We start from the raw sequence: 23,568 nt of genomic DNA, 5'->3' as shown, positions 1-23,568 counted from the left end.
AATCCGTGGTAAAGGTGATCGTGGATCGGGTTGGTTCGGTTATTAGGATAAAAAAATATTCGGTCCTACTAGATCAGATAATACAATATCAGGACCTACATCCGATCCTATATCCGGTGGTTATTATGTATCAGATATCCGACAGGTTATCAGTTATTTGGATATCCGACCGTATATCCAATGAAATATAAAATATAAATATAAAACAATAAAAAAAATATTTTAAAATGATAATAGACATTATTCATTACACGTTGTAGTAACTAATCACCAGTAGCTGTTACAACGTGTAATAGCTTATCGGCAGTAACTACTACAACGTGTAGCAACTTATCGACAGTAGTTGCTACAAATAAGGATGATCGCAGATCGGGTTGGTTCGATTATTGAGATAAAAAATTATCTGACCCTACTAGATCAGATAATGTAATATCAGAATCCTATATCCGGTCCTATATCCGATAAATTTTTTTCAAGTGGGTTCAGATCGATATAAATAAGTTGATCTATGGGTTGACTACTCACCCCTAATCCGTGGGAGCAATTTAAGATGATAATGGAACCGTGGCCAGATAGAACCGTTTGACTGGTAACTTGACGCGTTAGTCTCGACCGTGTTCACGAGGCACGTTGCGGTCGGTCAATTGGATATATGTGTGCATTTTGTTGTCCTGATGCGGTCCGAGACTTTTTGTGTGTCATGGAGGCAACATCCAACTTTAATGGAGGAGGAGGAGGAGGAGGAGAGGTGAGGAGCGTCAACGTGGTCTACTTCCTCAGCCGCCACAGCGGCCGGATCGAGCACCCGCACCTTCTCCGGATTCATCGTCTCCGGCGAGATCGCGTTTACCTTCGTGGTTTGATTCTCTGATCTTTTTTTTCTTCTTCTTCTTCTTCTACTTTTTCTGGTGTCGTGTTGTGATAGCAGAGGTGGGATTGGGACAGATGTGAAGAGATGGCTGTCGGAATTCAGAGGGAAGGACTTGCCGGAGACCTTCACTTGGTCCTACAAGAGGTACTCGTGATCGCCGTCGCTAAAGGCAGCGGCGGAGGATTTAATTTTGTTTGACTCGTGTAGTATGATATCTCAGGCGGTACAGAGGGGGATACGTGTGGCAGGACGTGATGGACGGCGACCTGCTCACGCCCTGCTCCGACAACGAGTACGTCCTCAAGGGCTCCGAGATCGCGAATCACGCGAGCGATGAGAAGGCGGCGCCGCCGGTGGCGAAGGCGAAGATATCCGCAGAGGAGGCGGTCGGCGCTGAGACTCTGCAGATGGTGCCACTGGGGGAGCAGGTGTCTCCTAAGGCACCGGCGGCGGAGGTGGACGGGGACACGTCGCTGGAGGAGGAGGTATCAAAATTTCAGATTGGAAACGGTAAGCCGAAGATTGCGAAGGAGGAGGATAAGAGATCGGAAGCACCAGCCATTGTCGACCACGGCGACGAGAACAGAGATCAAGTGAACAAAGGACGCGGCCATAACAACTCCGGCAATAAGCCTGAGACGACGGCAACGTCGCGAGTGCTGCGCAATATCCTGAGGTGCAAGTCTTCGGTGAAGACGAAGGACGAGGGACTACGGGCGGTTCGCCGGCGGGAGAAGGAGCAACACGCCGGCGGACGGCGACAGGGATGATCGCATCATTCGCATGTCGCTTATGTTGATCTTGCGACTGCTGCGCGTGTCAATTTTAACATTATGATTAATAATGAAGAACGAGAATTGTTTTTCGCTAATTAGGCGAATGAAAGCTAGAAATTTTATTTGTGTTGGTACTGAATTATTTGGATCGGTTTGTGTTTCATAATTCCTCTATTTACTTTTTATGTAAAAGGTATTAATGCTTATAAAGGATAATACATGATATTGAATTCAGTTATTTTATTTTTGTTTTACCGTTTATATATATATCACAACGAAAGAGACATGTCCAATGTCAAACTCTTCGCTTTTTTGCCCAGCTGAGAGTAGGGACGGTCTCAATCGGATGGTAGTTGAATATTTGGAATTTCAAAGGTTGCTATTGTCATTCGGATGGAAATTTTTTTTAGTATTTTATGGAATGAACTCTTATCTTAATAAGCGTTACCACTATGGTGATGGCTCGTCTTTCTTTGTAAATTAGTTGATTCATTGCAATTTACTTCTCCATAAAGATAGAGCATTGTACGTTGATCTACAAAAAAATATAGAACCGTCACATCAATAGCCCTTAGAACCAGTCCCACAGATATGAAGAAAAAAGTAAATACATATACATAGCTGAAAACGCATAATCACGCTAACCCTAGACAATGACACCCCAAGGATCGAATCCTGGACCTTTCGATCACGAAATCATGCACTCCCAGCTGTGCTATGCCCTGGGGACATTGTATGTTGATCTACAAGACATGTCTATAAGTGGATAGATTGTATTAGTGCCTTGTCAACTAATTGACGTAGCAATTCGATGATAATCCACATTGAGATCATTTTATTGTATCGCTCTTCTAATCTTAGTGGCATTTCAACACATTGAGAAAATAACATTGGAATAGTTGGAAATGCAGCATGCGTCTTCACCAAGCCCTTCCATTATGACCCAAAACAAAAAAAAAAACAAGAATCCAGCAAAATACAATGTTTCTCGACCCTTCACAATCTACACCTCTGGCAACAAATAAACATATAACGGTCATTTTGTACACCCACGCCACCAAAATTACAAATTTCTCTAGCAGACCAAAAGCAACCCGATCGAACAATGCCCCCACAATTTAATAAACTTGACAAGTGGACGTAAAGAATGCTATGCAATAGCGACAATGTTGCAAACTAGGAAACACATGCCCAGAAGAAGAAAAGAAGAGAGATACAAGCAATGGCTTACGATGATAATACAGATTGCAAAGCAAGCTGTTGCTGAGGCTGCAGGGTAGACCAGGTAGAGGCGAGGACAGCAGGCGGGAGTGTTTGTTGAATCTGTCTCAAGAGACTGATGATTCTACTAACAGTCTGTTCCGAAGCCAGATCCTTCCCTCCGCATAGAACCTAAGAGAAACAAAAGAAAACTCAAGGATATTTGTAGTGTACGATCAAGTAGATGAGACTCAAGGTTTAATATAATTTTTGTAGTATCAACAAGAAATCTACATACCTCTGCAAACACCGCAACTAGTTTAGGAATTTGCTGATTGTTAGGACCCAAAAGATCCCTATCTGACCTGTTTATCAGAATCCATGGATCAATATTCAGTCTCATATACGAACAAACTAAAGAATCAAAAGACATGGACAAATACATATCTACAGTGAAGGTCATGATGTACCTTTCAACCATTGAACAGAGTTGTTCATGAACAATTTTGGCCTCAATTAAATCATTCTTTATTGGCAAGCAACCCAACCAAGCTGGAACAACCTGGCAGATATGTAGAAATTTTTATTCAGAATGCCCTTTTCAAAGAAAGAGAAGGGAACAAGTTGCAATGATTATAAGATAGCCGCCAACTCAGAAAATGGTGATGATGGAAAAGGTTGTGAAATCTACGGACAGGAACACAAAAAGGAATGGGAAAATGACTGATCCCTTGAACAAAAATCTATGCATATTCTGGACAATATAATGTTCAAACAAACTACAAAATGCAATCAGATATCTACAGGTCTAAGATGTCCTGAAGTTAATATCAATTTGACATCTGAAAGTGACACGATCACACATACAAGTACATAATCAGTATTATGTGTGGGGTAGACAAATATCCAAGTGACTTTCAATTGTTACACAAAAGTAATAGTCCAGAAACCCCACTTTGGTCAAACAAAATCTGTAAGCATTCTGCAGTACAAGACTAATACAAGGGAACCCAACATTAATAGAAAAAACAACTCCGTCTTAAAAAATGGTAAATCGAAAAACAGCACATCTTATAATAAATAATCTTTCAGAAAAATATGCTCAGAAGTTCAAACCAGAATTTTGTTGTGAACTCTATCTAAGATTGCGCTTGTTTGAAATTAGGAAATGTTAAAGGTTTAGCAATACTCAGATAAACTGAATAAAACAAATGTCAAATATGTCATTGGTTAACCTAAATAATATCATACATTAGCTACCAAATAAAATCATAATGTGGATGCTTTAGCTGATTAATTTAGCTATAATGCCAAAACAAAAAAGGGGAACACAGTTATAAACAAAAGGAACATTTTGCCAAGTCTTGAAACAGCAAATTTACAATCACCAAAGCACAAAAAACACAAACAAAATTGCAAAGATAACCAAGACAAACAATTCACCTTAGCTGCATCAATACCATCACGATGGAATTGACATATTTTACCAAGTGCTGAAACAGCATTGTCATATGCCATTACATTGTCCGATTGCAATGCATCAGGATGTCCAATCACATTATTCAAACTAGAGAGAGCCTCTGCATACCAAGAAAACATCGGACAAATTGTTATCAGCCACAACCCAGAGGATTTAACTTATATGTAATAGCATCTTATATGCATAGTTACCTCCAACCAAAGGCCGAAACACTGATCCACCAAATTCAGCACAAACACCAACACCATAAACAGCAGCCTGAAAATAATTACTTATATAAGTAACATCTATATTCCCATAAAATTGTGTGCATATTTGCTGAAAGCATAGCAAGAGCACAAATATATATGGTAGGAAAGAGGAAGGATGTATCCTAACCTGCCTAACATCTGCATTATCATCATTGCATGCTTCTAATAGGAAAGGAAGGTAGGTTTCATAGTATCTGTCAAATTGAAAACCTGATATTCAAAATTTGTGCCGTTCAGAAACAAGCATGAAGACAAAAGATTGAGTGAAAATCATGCCTAAGAGCTGCTTCCTGGCATTGTTCTGCAACATCAACAAAAATGCAAATAGCAATCCTTCTCTCCTCAGGTGTTTTATCCTTTCCCTGCACACAAGACAATGGATGAACATGCTAAACTAGAATTATGGAGTAAATGAATTAGTATGCTGAGCAGAGGAACCAGTTGACAGTGGTCCAAAAGCATCATAAGACAAAGCAAGAAAAATCAGGTAATTGTGCTATGAGATCACAGATAAAATAAAAGAAACTAAACCTTCCAATGAGCAACAACAATATGTAAGTAGATAAATTAGCATAAGAGAACTTGTTGGCAATCCAAAAACATCATAAAACAAAAAAAGAAAGAGGTTAAATTATCTGTCACTATGAAGTCATAGCAATATAAACATTCAAATGAGCAATTGATGTGCATAAAGGTGTATCTAAGGAATGTGCTGAAATAAATATGTTAAAACTTTACAGAGATTTAGCAAAACAAGGGAAAATACATTATCAGACAGCATAGAAGTACCATAGATTCCAAGGGAATTTACAACCATCAGTTTGCAAAATCTTCACCATTCATAAGATAGCATGTTATTAGTTCATAAATCAAAGATTAGGATAAGCTAAATTACTCCAATATTGTATTAAAAATACACAAATAAAAAAAAAAACTTCTCACTCTTAACCATACTGTTCATGTTTTGGTGATTCCCAAAATATATATGCTTCATTCTACTCCAACCAGGTCATGAGGATTAACACGAAAATCAAACTGCTGTAGGATAAAAAAAACATATTGTCTGGAAAGAAAGATTTCAATAATAAATATTCAAAACCAACAGCCTTCAAAATCAAGAACATTATAGATATATATGAAATTATTGTCATCGGCACAGGTATTGGAGTAGTCGATAAGAGTGCCAAAAATTAGACTATATCTTGAACAAGTTAACAAAACATACCAGCATTGGAGTAATATAAAGAGAGAGCTCGTCAAAGAATGGCAGGAAAGACGCCTTGAAGGTCTTAATCAGAGTTCCAAGGCAATCCCCAATCTGAATTGGAATAACCAGAGAAGATGATGATACACTAATTTCATAAAATTACTTAAAAATGTGTCGCTTTGAATCAAAAGAATCTTGCAACAAATCCACAAAGTGGCATTTTTTTGAACTGCATTAATAACCTGATCAAACACTTCTTCCTCCTGCTCATTTTCTTCCTTGAGGATTTCCTCTTCCTCGGCATCAAAATCCTCAGCTTTCGTCCTTTCGGCTCTTTCTTTTTTCCTAGATGCACTGGCAGTTATCACATGCTTTATTTGATCAACTATGCTTTTAACCTGGTCTTCACTGAGAAGTGACCCACTTAACTGCATACGAACAAAAAATCAAAAGGAACACTGATTTAGCATTGATTATTACACGTATAAACACATGGAAACCTAGCAACGTTTTAACCAACAAGCATAAGCAGTATTTAGGCAGGCCATTATAAGACACATATGCAGCAAATTACATAGAAATATATTTTACAATAATTATATTCAAGATAATTAAAATAAAAGGTCCATAATAATTTACTCTTACCGAGCATAATACTTGCCATAATACAAATAACTTTAATCAATAAAAACTAGATCCATGATCTTCTAGTCATCTATCTGGTCTTAACTTGGATATTTTACATGGGTTGAGAAAACAAAAAGGAACTAGCTTGATATTGCTGGTATTCCAATAAAACAAGTTGGCATAAGACATACAGAGTGAGAGAGAGAGAGAATGAGGTGATAACTTTAAGAGCTTAATATAGTTAGTGTTAGATGGATTGGATTTTTCACTCTCCTCTAGTCTATCTCCATTTTTTAAAGCTGTGGAAGTTTCTAAAGGTATTTCCAAAATGAGGTTTTTATATTTTATATTACCAACCCTTCACAAAGGATTGCATCAGGACTTGGAAGTTGTAAGACTGTAAGTGACGTGAAGAGACATGGCAATCCTACATCTTTTACTATGCTAAATAGCATCTTGACAATAAACCCAAATCCAAGTAACTAGAATCAATGCATCTCTCTAATAAATCAGCAATTATAAAATAAATATATACAGTAGAAAACTGATCAGCAAACAAAAAGACATGTCCTTTCAGCTATGCTTACACTATAGACATTACCAAGTTGATCAAATGTAGATGCTGCTAGTTACAATACCACATAAATCTAGTAACATTGGTCTATTACACAAATTTTGAAATAAAAAAAAATGTAGGTATGGGATGAATTGGAAAAAAGGCTACAGTTTGCGTTATGTGGAATGTTCATGGTTTTCAAATAACAATCCTTGTTAAGGAAAAGGAAACACAGATTTTATTCAGCAGAAAATGTAGAGAAAATAGTAACTTTTCCTTTTTACACATTCATCCTATTGAACAGATGAAACATATGCAGTCATCGGCTAAAAGCAAGATAGGGTTGGTTAAAGCAATTTTAGTATGCCTCTTCTACTGGAATTCATTGTGAAATATGGGTTTGCTACATTGAACTTTATGATTGTCCCCATTTGCTTGTATTCAAGCCTTTAGACACCTTTGTCTTCAATGTTCCTAAACGCCTTTGTCAAGTTATAATGTAAAGCCTGAAGTCATATTCCAAGCGGGCTACTGTTTCTCATTGAATAAATGATGATAATCTTCATGGCTAGAACGTACCTGCATGCACTCATTCAGTGAATCCAGCATGCTTGCACAGATTTCTGTTTCTGGTTCCTGCAATAAGAGCATTATAGCAATAAATATCGATAACTAGACACATTAAAAGACAAAGACCATTTCCTTAGAATAACCTTCTGCAATGCTTCAACAAGAGCTGGGATTATGTAGTCTGATAATTGCTTAACATATGATTCATCACGGCCTTGAGCTTGCCCCTTTTCAACAGCTAGTTTTGCAGATCGGAGTAATTCCGGCATAGCTAAAGACAAGTAATGTATGTGTATAACTCTTGATAATTTTAATCTTGACAAAAAAAAATCATGAAAAAGAGATACAAACAGGTACCTGCAACAGCAGCCTTCCTTACTTCTTCATGGAAATAGAATTTAAGTAAAGGAACCAGTGTAGGAGCAACCTACATTCAGTTTGGATTTATAGAATTAGCTCTCGAGCAGTGTGATTCCATAATCAACTTTTAATAAAAAATGATAAATGGGGATCAAAATTTACCTGATCAATCCACGGATAGAAGCCCTCTTTTAGCTCATCAGCATAGCAGCATAGCATGTTACAAGCAGTGGCTTTCTCCTCCAATACACTCGTCCGAATTCCTATCCTTTTATCTCCAAGAGTAATGGTTTCAACACTGCAAGTAAATATAGCAGTGAGAATAATCAAAGCATATGAAGGCAACAGACCATTCATTCTAATGAAGGTTTGACTCATAAAATTCTCCTATCTACTTCAAAGAGTTAAGCTATGCAAAATTAGTCATTGAAATGAAGGTTTGGCTCATAAAGTTATCCGCTTTGTATCAAAGAGTGAAGCTCTGTAAAATAGCAGAGGCCATGTGCATTTCATCCTTCATATACCCAAAACCACAGAAGTTTAGTGGATTGAGTGATCAATAAGCAAACATGAAAGCAAATGATAATATGCTTTGAGTGAAACAAACCTTTCATCGTCTGAATCTTCTATGTCATCATCTGAACCTGCAGATGTGATAGTTACATCTGGTTTCAGCTGGGCAGATTGAAGCAATGGGGGCATAACAACATTCATGTATGGCAGAAAATCCTGTCCTAGGCATTTGCATAACCTGGCCCATGCCTATTTAAAAAATATATACAAAAAAATTGAAAATAAAAGTTAGCTATGGCCATATCATTTCCTGACATTGATCTATTGGAGCTCAAGCACACCTGAAGCATATAGCTTGTAGTAGGATCATCCGTTTCCATTTGTGATCCTTGCAATGCCATCAAAACTTCCATTACCTAGCATAACAGAAATAAGCAAATATAATAGATATATATAGAGTAAGAAATTAAAAGACCATAAGAAAGTTTATTCAGAAAAACTGCAGATAAACAGATACCAGATAATAAAAAGCATACAACAGTGGTTTATGATTGAATCACTGGAGAAATATAACCTGGAATGAATTAGTATATGCTCCATAATTTGACAAGAATAAGTACCACCACATGTTAGAAAATATAAGTATACATTATTATATTAGAAAATCATATTAATCAAACTAATCAATCAATATAAATAAGAGCAGCAAATAAGAAAAAAATATTTTACTCGTGATTCGTCATCCAAAGCAACTCGTGATACATATGCCAGTAAATAATTATGTTAGTCATCCAAAGCAACTCGTGATTCGATAAAAAAAAATATTTTACTTATGGATTTGAGCAGCAAATATCACACGCACCATGTAACATTAAAAACCTGTCAGCCAGCTGATGCAATCTCAAAAGAAAAATTAGATGTACTCCTAGCGAGGAGGATCTCATTCTCCTTCCAATCAAACATAAATACAGGGAAAGCTTACCCTCTCTCCTCAAACACTAAGAAGAAAATAGATTTATGGATGAAATAATTTCAAACAATGGCAAATAGAATTTTAGCAAAGTAGAGAATTGACAATTGATGGGAGCTCCATGAGTGTAGTTCCTACCAGGGCAAGTGCTGGGCCAAGTACAGAGAGAAGGGAGAAGTTAATCTCTCATTTCTTTTGTTTTCTTCGAGAGAGAGAACTCATGGTTTCTATCAAGGGTCCCACCCCTACTTTCCCTACCCCTATTTCATTTTCTTCCTTCTTCCACATAAGTAATTCATATTAACACGTTCCTCTTCATGTGAGTATTTTCAAAATAATCCAGACAAATCACTTAATCATTTCAAGCGACTAAGATGGAAACATTAGAATTAAAAAAATCAGAATACCCTCTTCCCACAACTCGCAGCCTCACAGAACAACAACGCGGGAAATTCACAGAACAGCACCAACCATCGACCCCCTCAAACTTGAAATCACTGTTCTGATCATCTTTTCTACCTTTAATTCTCCTTTGCAGGTTTTTTTTTTATCTTCTTTTGTAAGCATCTCATATAATGGCAACTTAACGCTCTTTTAATCTCACTTCTTTTGGAGTTTTTTCCTCTTTTAGTGTTTACAGAGTGCAGATTTTTCCTCCTTGCAAGGAGATAGCATCTATCTTCTTCTCCATCAACTCCTCTTTGATGGTTACAGAGCACAGATTTCTTTCTCCATGCACGGAAATATCCTCTATCTTCTTCTCCATCATCTCCTCTTCCCCATTTCTCTTCCTTTAATCACAGTGTATGGTCTTCTAATATGTGCAAAATTCTTCACTGATTTATCCTCTTCTAGCTGCAAAGTGCAAAATTTTACTTCCTCAAAAAGAGGAATTCTCTCTCTTCTTTGCTATCATACTTTTAACTTGTCTCTTTAAACCCTTTAACTATTTATAGCTAGTTTGATTGTTATGTACTTGTATGTTTTGTTATGCAATGTATTTTCTAGCAGTGTACAATGATGAATTCTGTGTTATGTTTACTTTATCGTTTGTTATGTGAACATGATTATACTTTGTTCAACCAATAGACTTTGTTGCATAGATATGTCACTCATACTTCATGTTTATATCAATTTAACAATTAATATTTTTGGATGACAAACACATGCCTACACAAGCTGTGAGCTGTGAGCTGATCGCTTGCTGTCTGAAACTGCCTTTTAGAACCTTATATGTTACAATATCTACTTGCATATGTAAATAATGTATACATATATTCATAAAATTGAAACTAATTGCAGCAGAACTATGTTATCAACTTTACAAATTTAAATAGTTTCAATTTACAGAATTCAATGGAAGAGTTAATAAAAACTTTCATCAAGAGTTACTAACAACCTTTAATTATTGAGATTCAGGCTTTGATCTTATTCTCGAATAAAAATTTAGATAGTGATAGGTGAATTGATAGGATTAACTCAATTTCTCATATTAAAAGTAAAGGATAGAGTATATAATACTCTTTTTCATAAAACGATTTAACTTTAATGTTAGCTAAAATAAGAACATCCAAAATGGATGAATAATGTGATCATACCTGTTTAGCATCATCCCTGAACTTTTCCTTGCCCACTGCCATTCCTACCAAACTTATGCACTCCATTGATTTTGCACGAAGCATCCTGTTTGATTTATTAGTTGCATTCATCAATATCACTTTGAGGTAGGGCATAACGGCATCATAGTACTTCTGAAATTGTTCCTGCATTGTGATATAACATTTGATTTAGTATGGTCAAAGCAATATGTTAAAAAGCTTCACAAAAATGTCTATGACAAATACTTGTGATGAATCTGCCACTGAAGCTAAAGCTGTTAAAGCTCCTTCTTGAACCATCTGGTTCCCATTCTGGTAAAAAAACAATTGCATTACATTTATACATAAATTACCAACCAAAAGCTAAGCAGGTATACAAATTTAATGAGATCAATTCACAAATTGTCCATATACCTGTAGCAGAACTAGTAACTTCCCTACAATTCCATCTAGGTAAGGTGTCAAAATATCAGGAGTGCAATTTTCACAGAAATTCAAAACAGCTGAAGATGCATGAGCCTGTAAATCAATCAATAGAAATTGAGAAAGGACTGGAATATTTTGTTCTCAGAAAAAATATAATAAGTGTATAATTCAAAAATAAATTGATAACAACTCAAGAATATTCAGCAGATGGCAAGCAACTTAATAATTAGTGAGAAACAGATGGCAAATTCCAACTAACAATAAAATATAAATTACTAATTCTGCCATCAAGCATAACTTGTACAGCATACAAGTTATTAGTATATAACACACAGCTAAATATGATACCAAGGTATCAGTATAACACACAGCTAAATATGATACCAAATCAAAATTAAGAAAATATTAAATATCAGTACTTAAATAATAATAAATTGACTTTCAACTTGTAATTGTATCTGGAATTACTATGTCCTTTTTATCCTTCTTATGTTTACCATTGCCAGTCATAGAAATTATTATCTTCAGTTCCAATCATAACAATCCAATCCCTTGATATTGATGATACTAATCTTTTGGGCCAGCTGATCCCAATATGAAGAATTCTACTGATCCATGGATGAAAAAAATGGTTGACCCTGATATAGACTAGTCAAATTGGATCAAAGCTGTATGACTATTTTGGTTTTTTCCAAAAGTCAAGAAACATCATCAGTATGTTGGTTTACCTTAAGAAACTAATTTAAGCCAATTAGAATTCATGCAAAAATAAATTGCAATTTGAGTGAGAATCAATACTTGTTTTAAAAATCAATTGAGATTTCACTTGACCAATTGATATTTTCTAAACAAATAAATTCTAATATTGATTAAACACATGCCCCATGCATTTCCCTAATCATCCACACTTTTGCTTCTGCAAGGTTTTCAAGATTTAGATATGAAAACAAATAAGCATATCAATAAGTAATTATGTGTTTCTCATATAGTATTTTTTTAAAAAAATATATATTTGTGTTTAATTTCTATTAATTTTAGCTTGAAAATGATTTTCTGAAACAACTTTGATTCTTGTTTAGAGAGCTAAATTCACCATAATCTACATTAACCAACCTGAATCACAATTATTGAACTTCTCAAGTATTGTTGTAATAAATGACCTCTTAGGTGAGAAACAGATTCGTCTGGCAGGAAAAAGCAAACAAAAGTATCCAGAAATACAAAATACAGCCGCATGCATACCTGGGCATACTTACAATTCTAATCAGATTCATGTACAATGATTGGAAGCGCATGAGAAAGCTTCCTATTTAAGCAAATAATTATTTATTCTTACGACATTAACATTAAGGTGTACTGTATCATTGCAATACAGCTCTAATGATAAGGGGCACCTCGTGAGCCAGGCTTCTAGAGATGAGGCCTTTTGGCGAAGCCAAATCAGTTTCAGGCCACCAACCCCTGCAAACTGGTGAGAAGGACCTATGGAGTAAAGGGAAGCATGTACATTGTCACACTCCCTGCCTTCCAAAGATGCCTAGAGAACAGGCCACAAACAGCAGAGTGACAACCTAGGAATCAAGGACATTAAGTTTTAGTAGAACTCCTTCTGCAGACATTAAAACACATTCTAGTGGTGGACATGCCCCTTCCATCACCATCCAGACACATTCTAGTAAATGTTTTCTTAGTAGGGAAGCACTTCAGTGAGATAAGTGTAACCATGGGTAGACATGTCCTATATTAATGGATAGCTAAACTATTTGCAGAGATCAACACTAGGGAGGATAATAGAGGGAAAAGATTTTCTGCCAATGTAATTATTGTTAAACGAGAACATAAGAGGAATCTATCAATGCACACCACAAGGAAACCCATATACAGACAATTTCTGTATCTACTTTAACTATGCTTGCATAAAGAAAAGACGTGGTTAAAAAATTAATAAGTTTAACACTATCCAAGATACTTGCCTGCACACGAGGATTCTGGAAATCATCCATCGCTGATGCCAATGCAGGAAGCACCCTCTGATGATATTGGAGTTGCAAATCTGGCCCCAAATCTGTGGACAACTGACCAATGGCATTAATTGCTGCCCAGCGTACACGAGGATGGGGATCTTGGAAAGAGCTTAGGACCATGGTCACTACTTGTTCCAGATTTTTTAACATCACCTGCACAAATAAAGAATAAATCACACTTGAACTTGTTTTGACTGTGTTTTGACAAAATATAATGCTTCAACAAAAAGAGCATTTCGTGTTTTAACAAAATGCAGATGAATCAATTAAAGATCACAGTACAACCTTTGAACAACCTTCAGCTATCTGTGCAAGAGCGACAAGAGCTGCATGGTGTTTCTGCCACTCAGGGGCAGCCAGGTAAGCTGGTAAGAGCTCCGAGGCTACTGGAACGATTGTGTTTCCACCAACTGCAATTGCAAGACGGTCAAGGCATTCCTGTGCAACGCCATAGTTGCTAGTTTCTCCAGCATCCTCATCCTGAACCTCAGCAGTGTGCCAAGCAGGATCATCCTCTAAATCAAGGAGCATTTTCATGAGCACAGCAAATAGTCTGCTGAGAAACTGGGGGAGCTTCCGCATCATCCCAGGGGCTCGCTCCCTTGCTTCAGCAAGGGTGATAACGAACTCAATAGCTAAGTGGCGAGTACCCTCCTCAAGTCCATCTGCCTCGGCAATCTGCATCATGGCTCCAACAACATCGCCAATCTGACGGCGAAGGAACCTTGGTTCTGCGCCTGCGAGTTCAACAAGGAGTTCAAGAGCCTCCTGTGCGGCAGCTTCGTGGCCAGAATTGAGAGACTCAGTAAGTGTTCGCATCATGGCAGGGAGAAGCTCAGCTAGGCGGTTACGATCCGCAGTAGACTCCAGGGAAGTGACGAGGTTGACTGCAGCAGAGAGTGCAGCAACGCGGACATCTGGAGCGGAAGGGTGGGAGAGTGCGGCAAGGAGAAGAGAGTGGAGGGTGGTGAGGTGGGGACCGATGAAGGAGGCATCGTCTGCGAGGACATAGGCAATCTGGGAAAATATCAGGAGGGCAGACTCCTGGAGGCGAGGGGAAGCGTCGGAGGCGGAGACAGCGTGGAAGAGGAAGGGAAGAAGATCGGGCCAGGCCGACTCGGGGAGGAGGGAGACGGCGAGGGCGGAGATGGTGTCGGCGACCTTCTTGGCAGTGGAGCGGTCGGGCTCCTGGTGGAGGACGGCGAGGAGGAGAGACTTGAGGGAGGTCTGGGAGGATGGTGAGAGCCGGGGCCAGAAGGGTGCGTCGGAGTCACGGTGTGTGAGGAGCTTGCGGAGGAGGACGGCGGACATGGCTCGGAAGTCCAGCGCAGGGGAAGAGTGGAGGACGGAGGCGAGCTTAAGGGCTAGGGCGTCCGGGTGCAGGTCGCGGCACAGATTGAAGAGGGACTCGGCGTGGGACCGCTGCTCGTTGGAGGCGGACATCAACTGGCCGATCAGAGACTCGAAGGGGCCTGATTCCGCCGAGCCGAGAATCACCGCAATCTGCTGCTGCTGCTGCTGATCCATTCTTCCGCTGCTGTCTTCTTCCGAAGGTGATGGTGGTGAAGCGGCGGCAGAAGAAGACGGCGACGAACGGCGGTCGAGGAGTTGATGCTCTCTCTTCTCGGAGAAATAGCGAGGTTGTCGACCCTTTTATTGTTAGTGACTTAGGGTTTTCAAGAGGTAGAATTAGTGGGTTGGAAACAATCAGATTAACAGTTAATACGAGATTAATCGTGGGCTGAAACTTTAGCAAGTTTAAAAATCACTTCGATTAGATTTTTTTTAAAGCAGATATTGACAATAAATAATGGCCAAAATTACATAGGCGCTCATTTTCGTTAAATAAACACCCTTCTTTTTATTAAAGTTAAATCAGCGTTTCTTTGAGCCCCGTTCAAAATACTTTTATATTGTGATCATTATATCGCGCAGAAACTAACAACTAATTTTTACAAGTATAGAAAATAGCATCTGACTTTTATCATGAAAGTTAGCAACTAGTTTTCTACCCTACATTGTCTTATCATTCAACTGTGTATAAATTAGATTGATAGTTTCTATACATGGTAAAAATTAGCATCTAGCTTTTATAATTATAAAAACTAGTGGCTAGTTTTTATAATACCGAATTTATATCCTATTAAATTTATAAGTGATAGATTGATTAAAATAATATTTCAACTAGTAAATTAAATAATAAAGAATTCATGACACACATTATATTTTAAATAAATATAATTTAATCATAATTAAGCATGCAGAACCTATAGTGTAGCTTTTATAATGTATAATAGTTGTTGGATAGTTGGCTGGTTAGAAAGAGTGAATAGTCCTGAAAAATGAGTTAAACAATTTTTTTGCTTTTGAACTCAACAAGAATACAATATTAATTAAAGTAAGTAATTGACATAAAAAATAATAACTTAAAGAAAAGTAAGAAGACTAAGAGTTTTACTTGGTTACAACTTAAGTGGTTGTTAATCTAAGACAATTAAAAAGTTCCATTAAAAAATGACCCCTTCGTAAAAGTGGAGTAATCTTTTATAGACTTTGAAAGCTCAAGAGTTACTAAAGAAATCAATACATTGATTGTTGTTTTACTTCCTAGATTTAGGGTGTTATTTATAGTATTTTGGAAAAAGTTATCGTTTACTGACATGACATACGTCTTAGGTCCATCGGAAACGCCTCGGGTTCTGAAATTGACAGAAGCACCGTCAGTGCTCGAGGTGCCTCCAATCCACTTTGAAGTGCCTTGAGCACTGTTCATTTGATCATTTTTTCCTCACGCTCGCTTGGGTGATGCTTCGGTCGTTCGGAGTTAAGCGCACTCGAATCCAACTCCAACCTTTTCCTTGAACAGGCTTCCTCCTCTACTTATCGTCCCTCGGATGTGTCGTGCACGTCCTTCTCGTTCACTGGTATACTCTTCCGTAGCTCCTCATCCCTCAGATGCACTGAGTCTGTCAACTCGCTTTCCATGTCATCCTTCTTGCTCGCTATGTCTTTCTCTTGACTTCTTATGTTTCTAAATCCTTGCACACTCAACACACAAAGACATCAAATACATAGGATATAACTTAACTCGGTTGATCACATAACTATCTTGGGATACTTATAATCTCTTTTTTTTTTAATATGCAACAATCCGAATTAAGATTAAGGCTAAGTAAACGGTAAAAAAAATGTATGTTTAAAAACATAACATGAAATATTACAATTTAGTATAAGAAATACATTTACAATAAATAAAATAATGCAAACACGAATTTTACAACCTCCCCATTAACTTAATTAACTCCCTATAATTTTTCCTCCTTTGATTATATAAAAAAAATAAGGAAAAAATAAAAAAAAAATAACAGAAGAAAATATGATACAAAATTTTAAGATTTGTTTGCAAAGTATATAAATTTTTATATTTTTACTGAAATAATTTTTCATAGAGAATAATTTTTTTAAAAAAAAATATTAAAAATTATTTTTAAGTTAAGAAAAATCTTGAATTTTTTTTTCAATGTTACATAGAAATATTTAGATCAGAATAAAAAACTTAAATAAAAATACTATTATTTTTATTATCAAAATAAATATTTTGAGATAGAAATATATATTTTCAAAATTTAATGATTAAAAATATATAAATATTTTAAAAAATTTACTAATTTTTCTGAGTATATAAAATAAAATGTTTATCTAAACAAATAAATTTTAAAAAAAATAAATTTTCAAAAAAAATTAATTTTAAACTTCTAATTTTTATTAATAAATTCATAAAAATAATATAATAATAAAAATATATAAAAAATTATGTTAGCCAATAATATCTTTATTTAAAAAAACATAAAATTTGAGAAGTAGGTTTATGAAATAATTAATTTTATCAAAAATGTTAACATTTGAAGTTGGTAAAAACTTTAATTTTAAGCCTGTAAACTTTTTTCTAATAATTCTATTTATTATTTTAATGTTATATTTTCATCATTCAGTTGGTTAAATTCTTCTTTTAAGCTGATATAGTTATCCTTTGTATTTATATACTTTATCTTATTTTTACATAGACTCCTAGATACCATTTTGATAGTATTGTACATTTGGTCAGAAGAAAAGTTACGTACCTCATTTACTATATCAGACTCATGGTTTAACGCTCCCCCTTCATCATTACTCTTGATGCTCATCTCGAACCAGTTGTCCTCGTCTTCTTCTTCTTGTTGACTTGTCATTAATGCAAGTCCGATGTACACCTCGATCTTGGACTTTGATGACGACTTGTACCTCATAGCTTTTAGGTTTCTGTGCTTTGATCATCTTGGCCCTTTGTCCTTTTCTCTCTCCTTTCTTTTCAGTTTCGGACAGATGTCCTTGATGTGTTCTTTTTCTTGCCAGTTATAGCATCTGACTTTCCTCTTTCTCATGAGAATCTTGTTTACTTGTTTCTTATCAAAATTGTCTGACTTAGAGGTTTTTTAAAATTTTCTTATCATATATGCTTCTTCATTTTCATTGAACGATGATTCGAAATTCAGCTCGATCTTGTTGGCTTGTAGTGCTAAACCTTGATTCAGCTCCTTTCTGTTGGGACACTCTGGAGCTAGGGGGTGAATAGCTTGTCTTGCTCACTCGCTTGCTTCGTCGATATTGATTTTGCAGCGCATAAACTCAAAGCAAGCTCCTAATGCTAACAAGTAGGATTTACTTGGTATTTACCTCAAGATGAGGTGACTAATCCAAGCATCAACATCAAGCACAGTCTCCACTATGAAATACACTCCTTCTTAGAATAATACAGAGGTGGAGAAACCTCTACAACTCAAGAATAAGAAAATATAACTTGAAACAAGGAAATAAATGTAAATACAAATAAAAAATGACTTGACACTTTGAATCTTGAATCCTTTGAGTCTTTCTTGCTTTGAATGTCTCTTGAAGATGGGAAATGTAGCAGCACTTTGTCTCCCAAAACTTCGAAGAACTAGCTGGAGATAAGCGTGTGAGAGTTGTCGCATTTGAACTCATCGTCGCCTTTATATCTGCACTTTTATGACTCTCAATTGATTGGGCCTGCCCTAATAGATTGCCACGTCAGATCCCAGTAATCACAGCCGTTGAGAGCTCGCAATCTATACAACAGTCATATCTCAATCAATTGACCAATCGATTAGGGAGGTTTCATTCGATCAACTGATCGATTCAGAGCGTCTTTGTACTTTCGCAGAAGATCCAGAATAAATTGACCAATCGATTCTGGCTACCTCGCAATCTCACGAGAAAATCCAACACTAATCGATTGGTGTATCCCCAATTGCTCAACTGATCGATTGGCATAGCCCCAATTGATCAATTAATCGATTGTGCCACCTTTGTTCACAACACTCTCCTAATCTATCGACTGATCAATTAGGCTCTGAGTCAATTGATCACCTGATCAATTAACCAATCCTAACTTTCTTAGCTCAAGTCTAGGTTCTCATGCCTAACATCCGATCAATTGTGACCTATTGAGACTTCTCATTGCTTAGCATATGATCAACCTTGACCTACTAAGACTTTATTATTGGAGCAATCTGGGTACCCTACGTTGTGATGTTTGGGCAAAGGTTTAAGTTAGGTTTATTATTGTATTTGATATGCATTGTGAGTGTGCAGGATACATGTACAACAAGGAAAGTCCAAAGGTGATCTTGGCAAAGGAGGAAAGTCCAAGGATGAGTCTTGGCGGTGTAAGTCCAAGCATGTAGTCTTGACAACGTAAGTCCAAGTGTGAATTGACAATGGATGAAGTCCCAGAGGCGCGACCTCTTGGCAAAGGAAGACCCGATAATAATGACAAGGCAGATGGAAGCTCCAGAAGTAAGACGTGAAGAATGGGGAGGCATCCGATGGACGCAAGGCTGATGGAGGAGGCTAGAAGGCTAGGTCTAGATTGGTCGGACGAGGACGAGTGCTAAGTGAATATACTCAGGGGTTAAATCATAGGATTAGGGTTTTATTGTAGCGTTGCTGTAGCAGTATTGTAGTGTTACTGTAGTAGTATTCCAGCGTTACTATAGCAATCGACTGATGTTTTCATAAGTCGAGTGGTGTGGTCGATCGGACAGTCGGGCAGGAGCGAATAGAATGCTTTTGTTCATTCGGTTAGTGTGGAGCAGTCGACTGATGAAAGTACCAGTCGACTGGTATCGAGTCGTTGGGTTGTGACGGTCGAATCTCTACAGAAGGCAGTCGACTGATGGTTTTGGCAGTCAACTGGTAGGCGTGGTTTTCCAACTCGTGGCCTATATAATCAAGCAGTGGAAGTTTGGTTAAGGTTGACGAAATAGGGATGGTTAACCCCTATTAGTAGTCTTCCAAAACCTCCAAGCTTTTCTTGTGATCTAAGAGTGTTTAGATCAAGGTTGTGGTGAGGTTTCTCCATCGAGAAGGAGGTTTGAGTTAGCCAGAGATTTCCGGGGAGTCATCCACTGACGGATTGAGATCGTCCACCTTACGAACAGCCGTGGAGTAGGAGCCCTAATCTCCGAACCATGTAAACGCCTTGTGTTATGATTTGTTTTGGTTTATTGTCTTTCCTTATTATTTATAGGGTTTAGTTTTCTTCTTGTTAGTTTGTATTTTTGTATTTCCGCTGTGCGTACTAACAAGTGTAGGAAGTGACGATTTGGGTGAGACACTATTCACCCCCTCTAGCGGACGTTAAGGTCCCAACAGTTATCACCAAGTGTCTGGTCAACCCTTTAACCCACATAGACTTTTCTCCTCGTGCCAAGTGTCCGTCTATTTGTGCAATTAACATTAATGATATAACTCATGTTTTGAAAAATGACAAGGGGATTAAAGATAGAGTGTTTTGTGGTCTAATAGCTTTACCAAGTGTGCAGGAGTTGACGGGGTTTGAAGGACCTGATACCAGACTAAAATCCTACTAGGTCTGCGGGACCCGATAGCTGGTGGGAAGTCAAAATAGGTCCGCTGATCCCGATATTTGGCGGGAAGTTCGGTTGGGTCCGAGGGACTTGACAACCGGCCGAACTCCAGTTGGGTCTACACACCTGACAACTGGCGGGAAGACATGATGGGTCAAAGGTAAGTCATGCAACTGCAATTGGTAAGTGGAGGTAAGCAACTAGAGGAGAGATATAGTGAGGGCACGCTCCCGGTTGAGGGAACTATAGGTGTCGGTCCAGCTTAGATTCATTTGGAAAACCTAAGCTAAGAACTTGACTAGATTCTGGTCTTAGGGAGACAGGATCTAACTACTACTATTTTACTAAATTGGGCTAACTCTATTTTACAGGATATACTTTTTTTTTTGCCCAGAACTAACTCTTTTTTGCAAAGAAGAAGACTAGAAAAAGAGGAGTCCTAGCGCTCGGTCGGGTGTAGCGGGCATCCGGGTAGTCTGGGAGCACGGAGTCAGTCCAAGCCCTCATACCCAAAAATTCATCCAGAAGTTGAGGTGGAGCGTGTCGATTGGCAGAGCCATGTCAACTGGCATGGTCCAAGCGCCCAGAGGGGTTCCAGGTGCCTGGAATGGGCTTATATAAAGGCCTTCGACCAGGAGCTTCACTACATCAACTGCTACGACTTTCACTCTTGCGCAGTAATCCGAAAAAGCTCCTGCGACATTGTGAAGCTCCTTCGATAACCCATGATCAAGATCTTCTTATTTTCTTTGTTGTGGGTAATATTATTTTTAGTTCTTATACTTAACTTTTGTAATTATTCGAGCTATTAGTAGATTGCCCAACGAAAATACTCGATGAGTGTGGACCTTGGAGTAAGAGCAGTCGAAGGCTCCGAACCAAATAAAACTACTTGTGTTAGCGTGTGATTGTCTTTCTTCTTCTACTGCATACTCAAATTTAATTCGCTCTCAATTTTTGAAACATACTATTCACCCCCCCCCCTCTAGCATATTCATGGTCCTACGAGTGGTATCAGAGCGGGTACCGCTTTGAATTGGTGCAACACCAATCGAGTCTTAATATCTTTATTTTCTCTCACATTGCTAATCCAAGACCTAGTCTTGGGACTTCTTTTCTTTGTCTCTTTTTAAGCAAGACTCCTTAAATGTCCCAAAATGAGGGATACAACACTGTTCATCCACCCCTCTTCCACGGGGACGACTTTTCGTACTGGAAGAAGTGGATGGAGGTGCACTTGAAGACTGACATCGATCAATGATTCACCATCCGACGAAAATACCGAGCGTTGGTGGACGAAGCAACAAAAATACTAATTGATCCAGAAAGATGGACTCCGAAAGACAAGAAAAAAGGCCCAGATCGACTCAAAGGCAATGAACACTATCCAATATGGACTTACTAAGGAAGAACTGAACCACGTCGGGCCATTAGAGAATGCTAAGGAGCTCTGGGATAAATTGATCAAACTACACGAAGGCACAAGTGATGTAAAGGTAACGAAGCGTGATTTATTGTTAAATAACTTATTCAGTATTAAAATGTAGGATGGAGAAATCGCTACTCAGCTACACGCAAGAATCAAAGACATTCTGAACGGGCTCCACTTAATCAGACACCAACTAGAGAACAGAGATGTAATCAGGTACATGTATGCCTTAAATTCTTTTCCTCGAAATGCACTGTGGGCATCTATAGTAGATGCCTATAAATTTTTGAGGAACTTAAATAAATTAAAACAATATGAGTTATTTTGTGAACTTGAACTCCATGAATAAACTAACTCAAAGCAAGTCGAGAAAGGTATTACACTTTTTGCAAGCCCCTCAAAAGAAGTCAAACGCAAGAACAAACCAGAGCCAGAATCTGAATATGACTCAGAAGATGAAGAAGAACAACTCATGAACATGGTCAGAAAAATATTCACGAGAAGGAAGAACAACTTCATGAAGGACATACAAACGGTGATCAAATCAAATGACGCAAAGGCAAAGGTCACATGCTACGGGTGCAACAAAAAAGGACACTACAAGCACGAGTGTCTAAAAATAAAAAATGACAAACCCAAAAAAACCAGAAGAAAGAAGGCACTCAAGGTGACGTGGGACGAATCGTCCTCAAAAGAATCTGACATCGAAGACCAGAAGCATCACAATTACCTCACACTGATAGCATCCGGAGCGGAATCAGAAAGTGAAACAGAACAAGAGTTTGAGCCTGAATCAAGTCACAAGTCTGCACTCGTTTTCGAAGGTTCGAATGAGGTATCTTCTATCTTAACTTTTAAATTTTTTAGAATAATTGCATGTTTGAATAAAAAATTAATAAATTATAAAAAATAAACTAAACCACTTCTTGAGGAGAATCAACAACTCAAGAAAAAAATTGAAAATAAAAATCTAAATCAAGAAATAAAACTTGAGGAGGAAAATACAAGCTTAAAATATAAAATTAACAAACTAAAAAAATTGTTAGAAACCTTTATCATAAGATCAAAAAATTTGGACCAAATTCTTAAAATACAAAAAACTGTATATAATAAGTCCATGCTTGGATATAAATCTAGTTCGACAAATAAAACATTTATATCTCTAATAAGTCAGAACAAGAAACTAACCAAAGCCTGTGTTCTAAAAGTGTGTCTAACCATGGAAGTATGACTCAATCAATTCTATATACCCAAAAATAAAATTCATTACCTAAAATCAAATTCACCTAACCCAAACCTCGTAAAAGCAAACCAAATTCAAATTACAAGAATAAACTTAAATCAAACAATTACAAGGTTAATTTAAATTACCATCAAGTTTATTATAATTACAAAACTAATCGACATAAACCTCAAACCTAAACTTAAAAGTTCAATAATTCAGGGGGAGGTTCCAAATTAGCTGGCAGCTCCAAAATAATAGTTTACCCGGTAGGATAATTAAGATTAGATTAAAAAGGGACAAACGTTTAACTTGAAAAATAGCTCTGGAGAAGTTTTGGATGATAGTAGATTAGGGAAACTATATATATGCATGTCTAGGAAGATATGACTTCGACCTGGTGCATTTGGCTTAGTGAAACTAGCTGAAGCTACCCCTTACCAATTCTAGCTGGTTAGACTAAAGTTTGGTTATTAAGTTCAGTGGATAAGACTATTTAAAAAATTTTAAAGTCGTGATTAATCTAATGATGTTCATGTGACTCACCATATCTTAGAAG

The 23,568-nt window shown here is 37.3% G+C and overlaps 2 protein-coding genes across 3 annotated transcripts; one reads left to right on the top strand and one right to left on the bottom strand.

The window, feature by feature from the left end:
- The first annotated feature begins 682 nt into the window (after nt 1-682).
- Nucleotides 683-1,854, top strand: LOC121968035 (protein SOSEKI 1-like). 2 transcript variants are annotated; one of them, XM_042518556.1, is made up of 4 exons: nt 683-857; nt 946-1,015; nt 1,092-1,211; nt 1,320-1,854. In XM_042518556.1, exons 1-4 carry the CDS (start codon nt 701-703, stop codon nt 1,639-1,641), a joined length of 669 nt encoding a protein of 222 aa, XP_042374490.1. In that variant the 5' UTR covers nt 683-700; the 3' UTR covers nt 1,642-1,854. The 2 variants fall into 2 exon arrangements, with proteins under 2 accessions (XP_042374490.1, XP_042374489.1); XM_042518555.1 differs by having other exon boundaries at nt 1,092-1,852.
- A 706-nt stretch (nt 1,855-2,560) lies between these two features.
- LOC122055637 (importin-5-like) lies at nt 2,561-15,094 on the bottom strand. The gene is made up of 20 exons (XM_042617169.1): nt 13,715-15,094; nt 13,379-13,582; nt 11,394-11,498; nt 11,226-11,291; nt 10,980-11,144; nt 8,753-8,827; nt 8,506-8,660; nt 8,061-8,196; nt 7,896-7,965; nt 7,682-7,809; nt 7,548-7,604; nt 6,028-6,213; nt 5,804-5,896; nt 4,855-4,940; nt 4,706-4,772; nt 4,519-4,585; nt 4,291-4,427; nt 3,318-3,409; nt 3,146-3,212; nt 2,561-3,039 (listed from the first exon to the last, which is right to left on the bottom strand). Exons 1-20 carry the CDS (start codon nt 14,954-14,956, stop codon nt 2,875-2,877), a joined length of 3,363 nt encoding a protein of 1,120 aa, XP_042473103.1. The 5' UTR covers nt 14,957-15,094; the 3' UTR covers nt 2,561-2,874.
- Between the last annotated feature and the right edge of the window lie 8,474 nt (nt 15,095-23,568).

The sequence above is a fragment of the Zingiber officinale genome, chromosome 3B, assembly GCF_018446385.1.
Source record: "Zingiber officinale cultivar Zhangliang chromosome 3B, Zo_v1.1, whole genome shotgun sequence".
Classification (NCBI taxonomy): domain Eukaryota; kingdom Viridiplantae; phylum Streptophyta; class Magnoliopsida; order Zingiberales; family Zingiberaceae; genus Zingiber; species Zingiber officinale.
The sequence above is the reverse complement of the archived record's forward strand: the minus strand, read 5'-3'. Positions and strand labels throughout refer to the sequence as shown.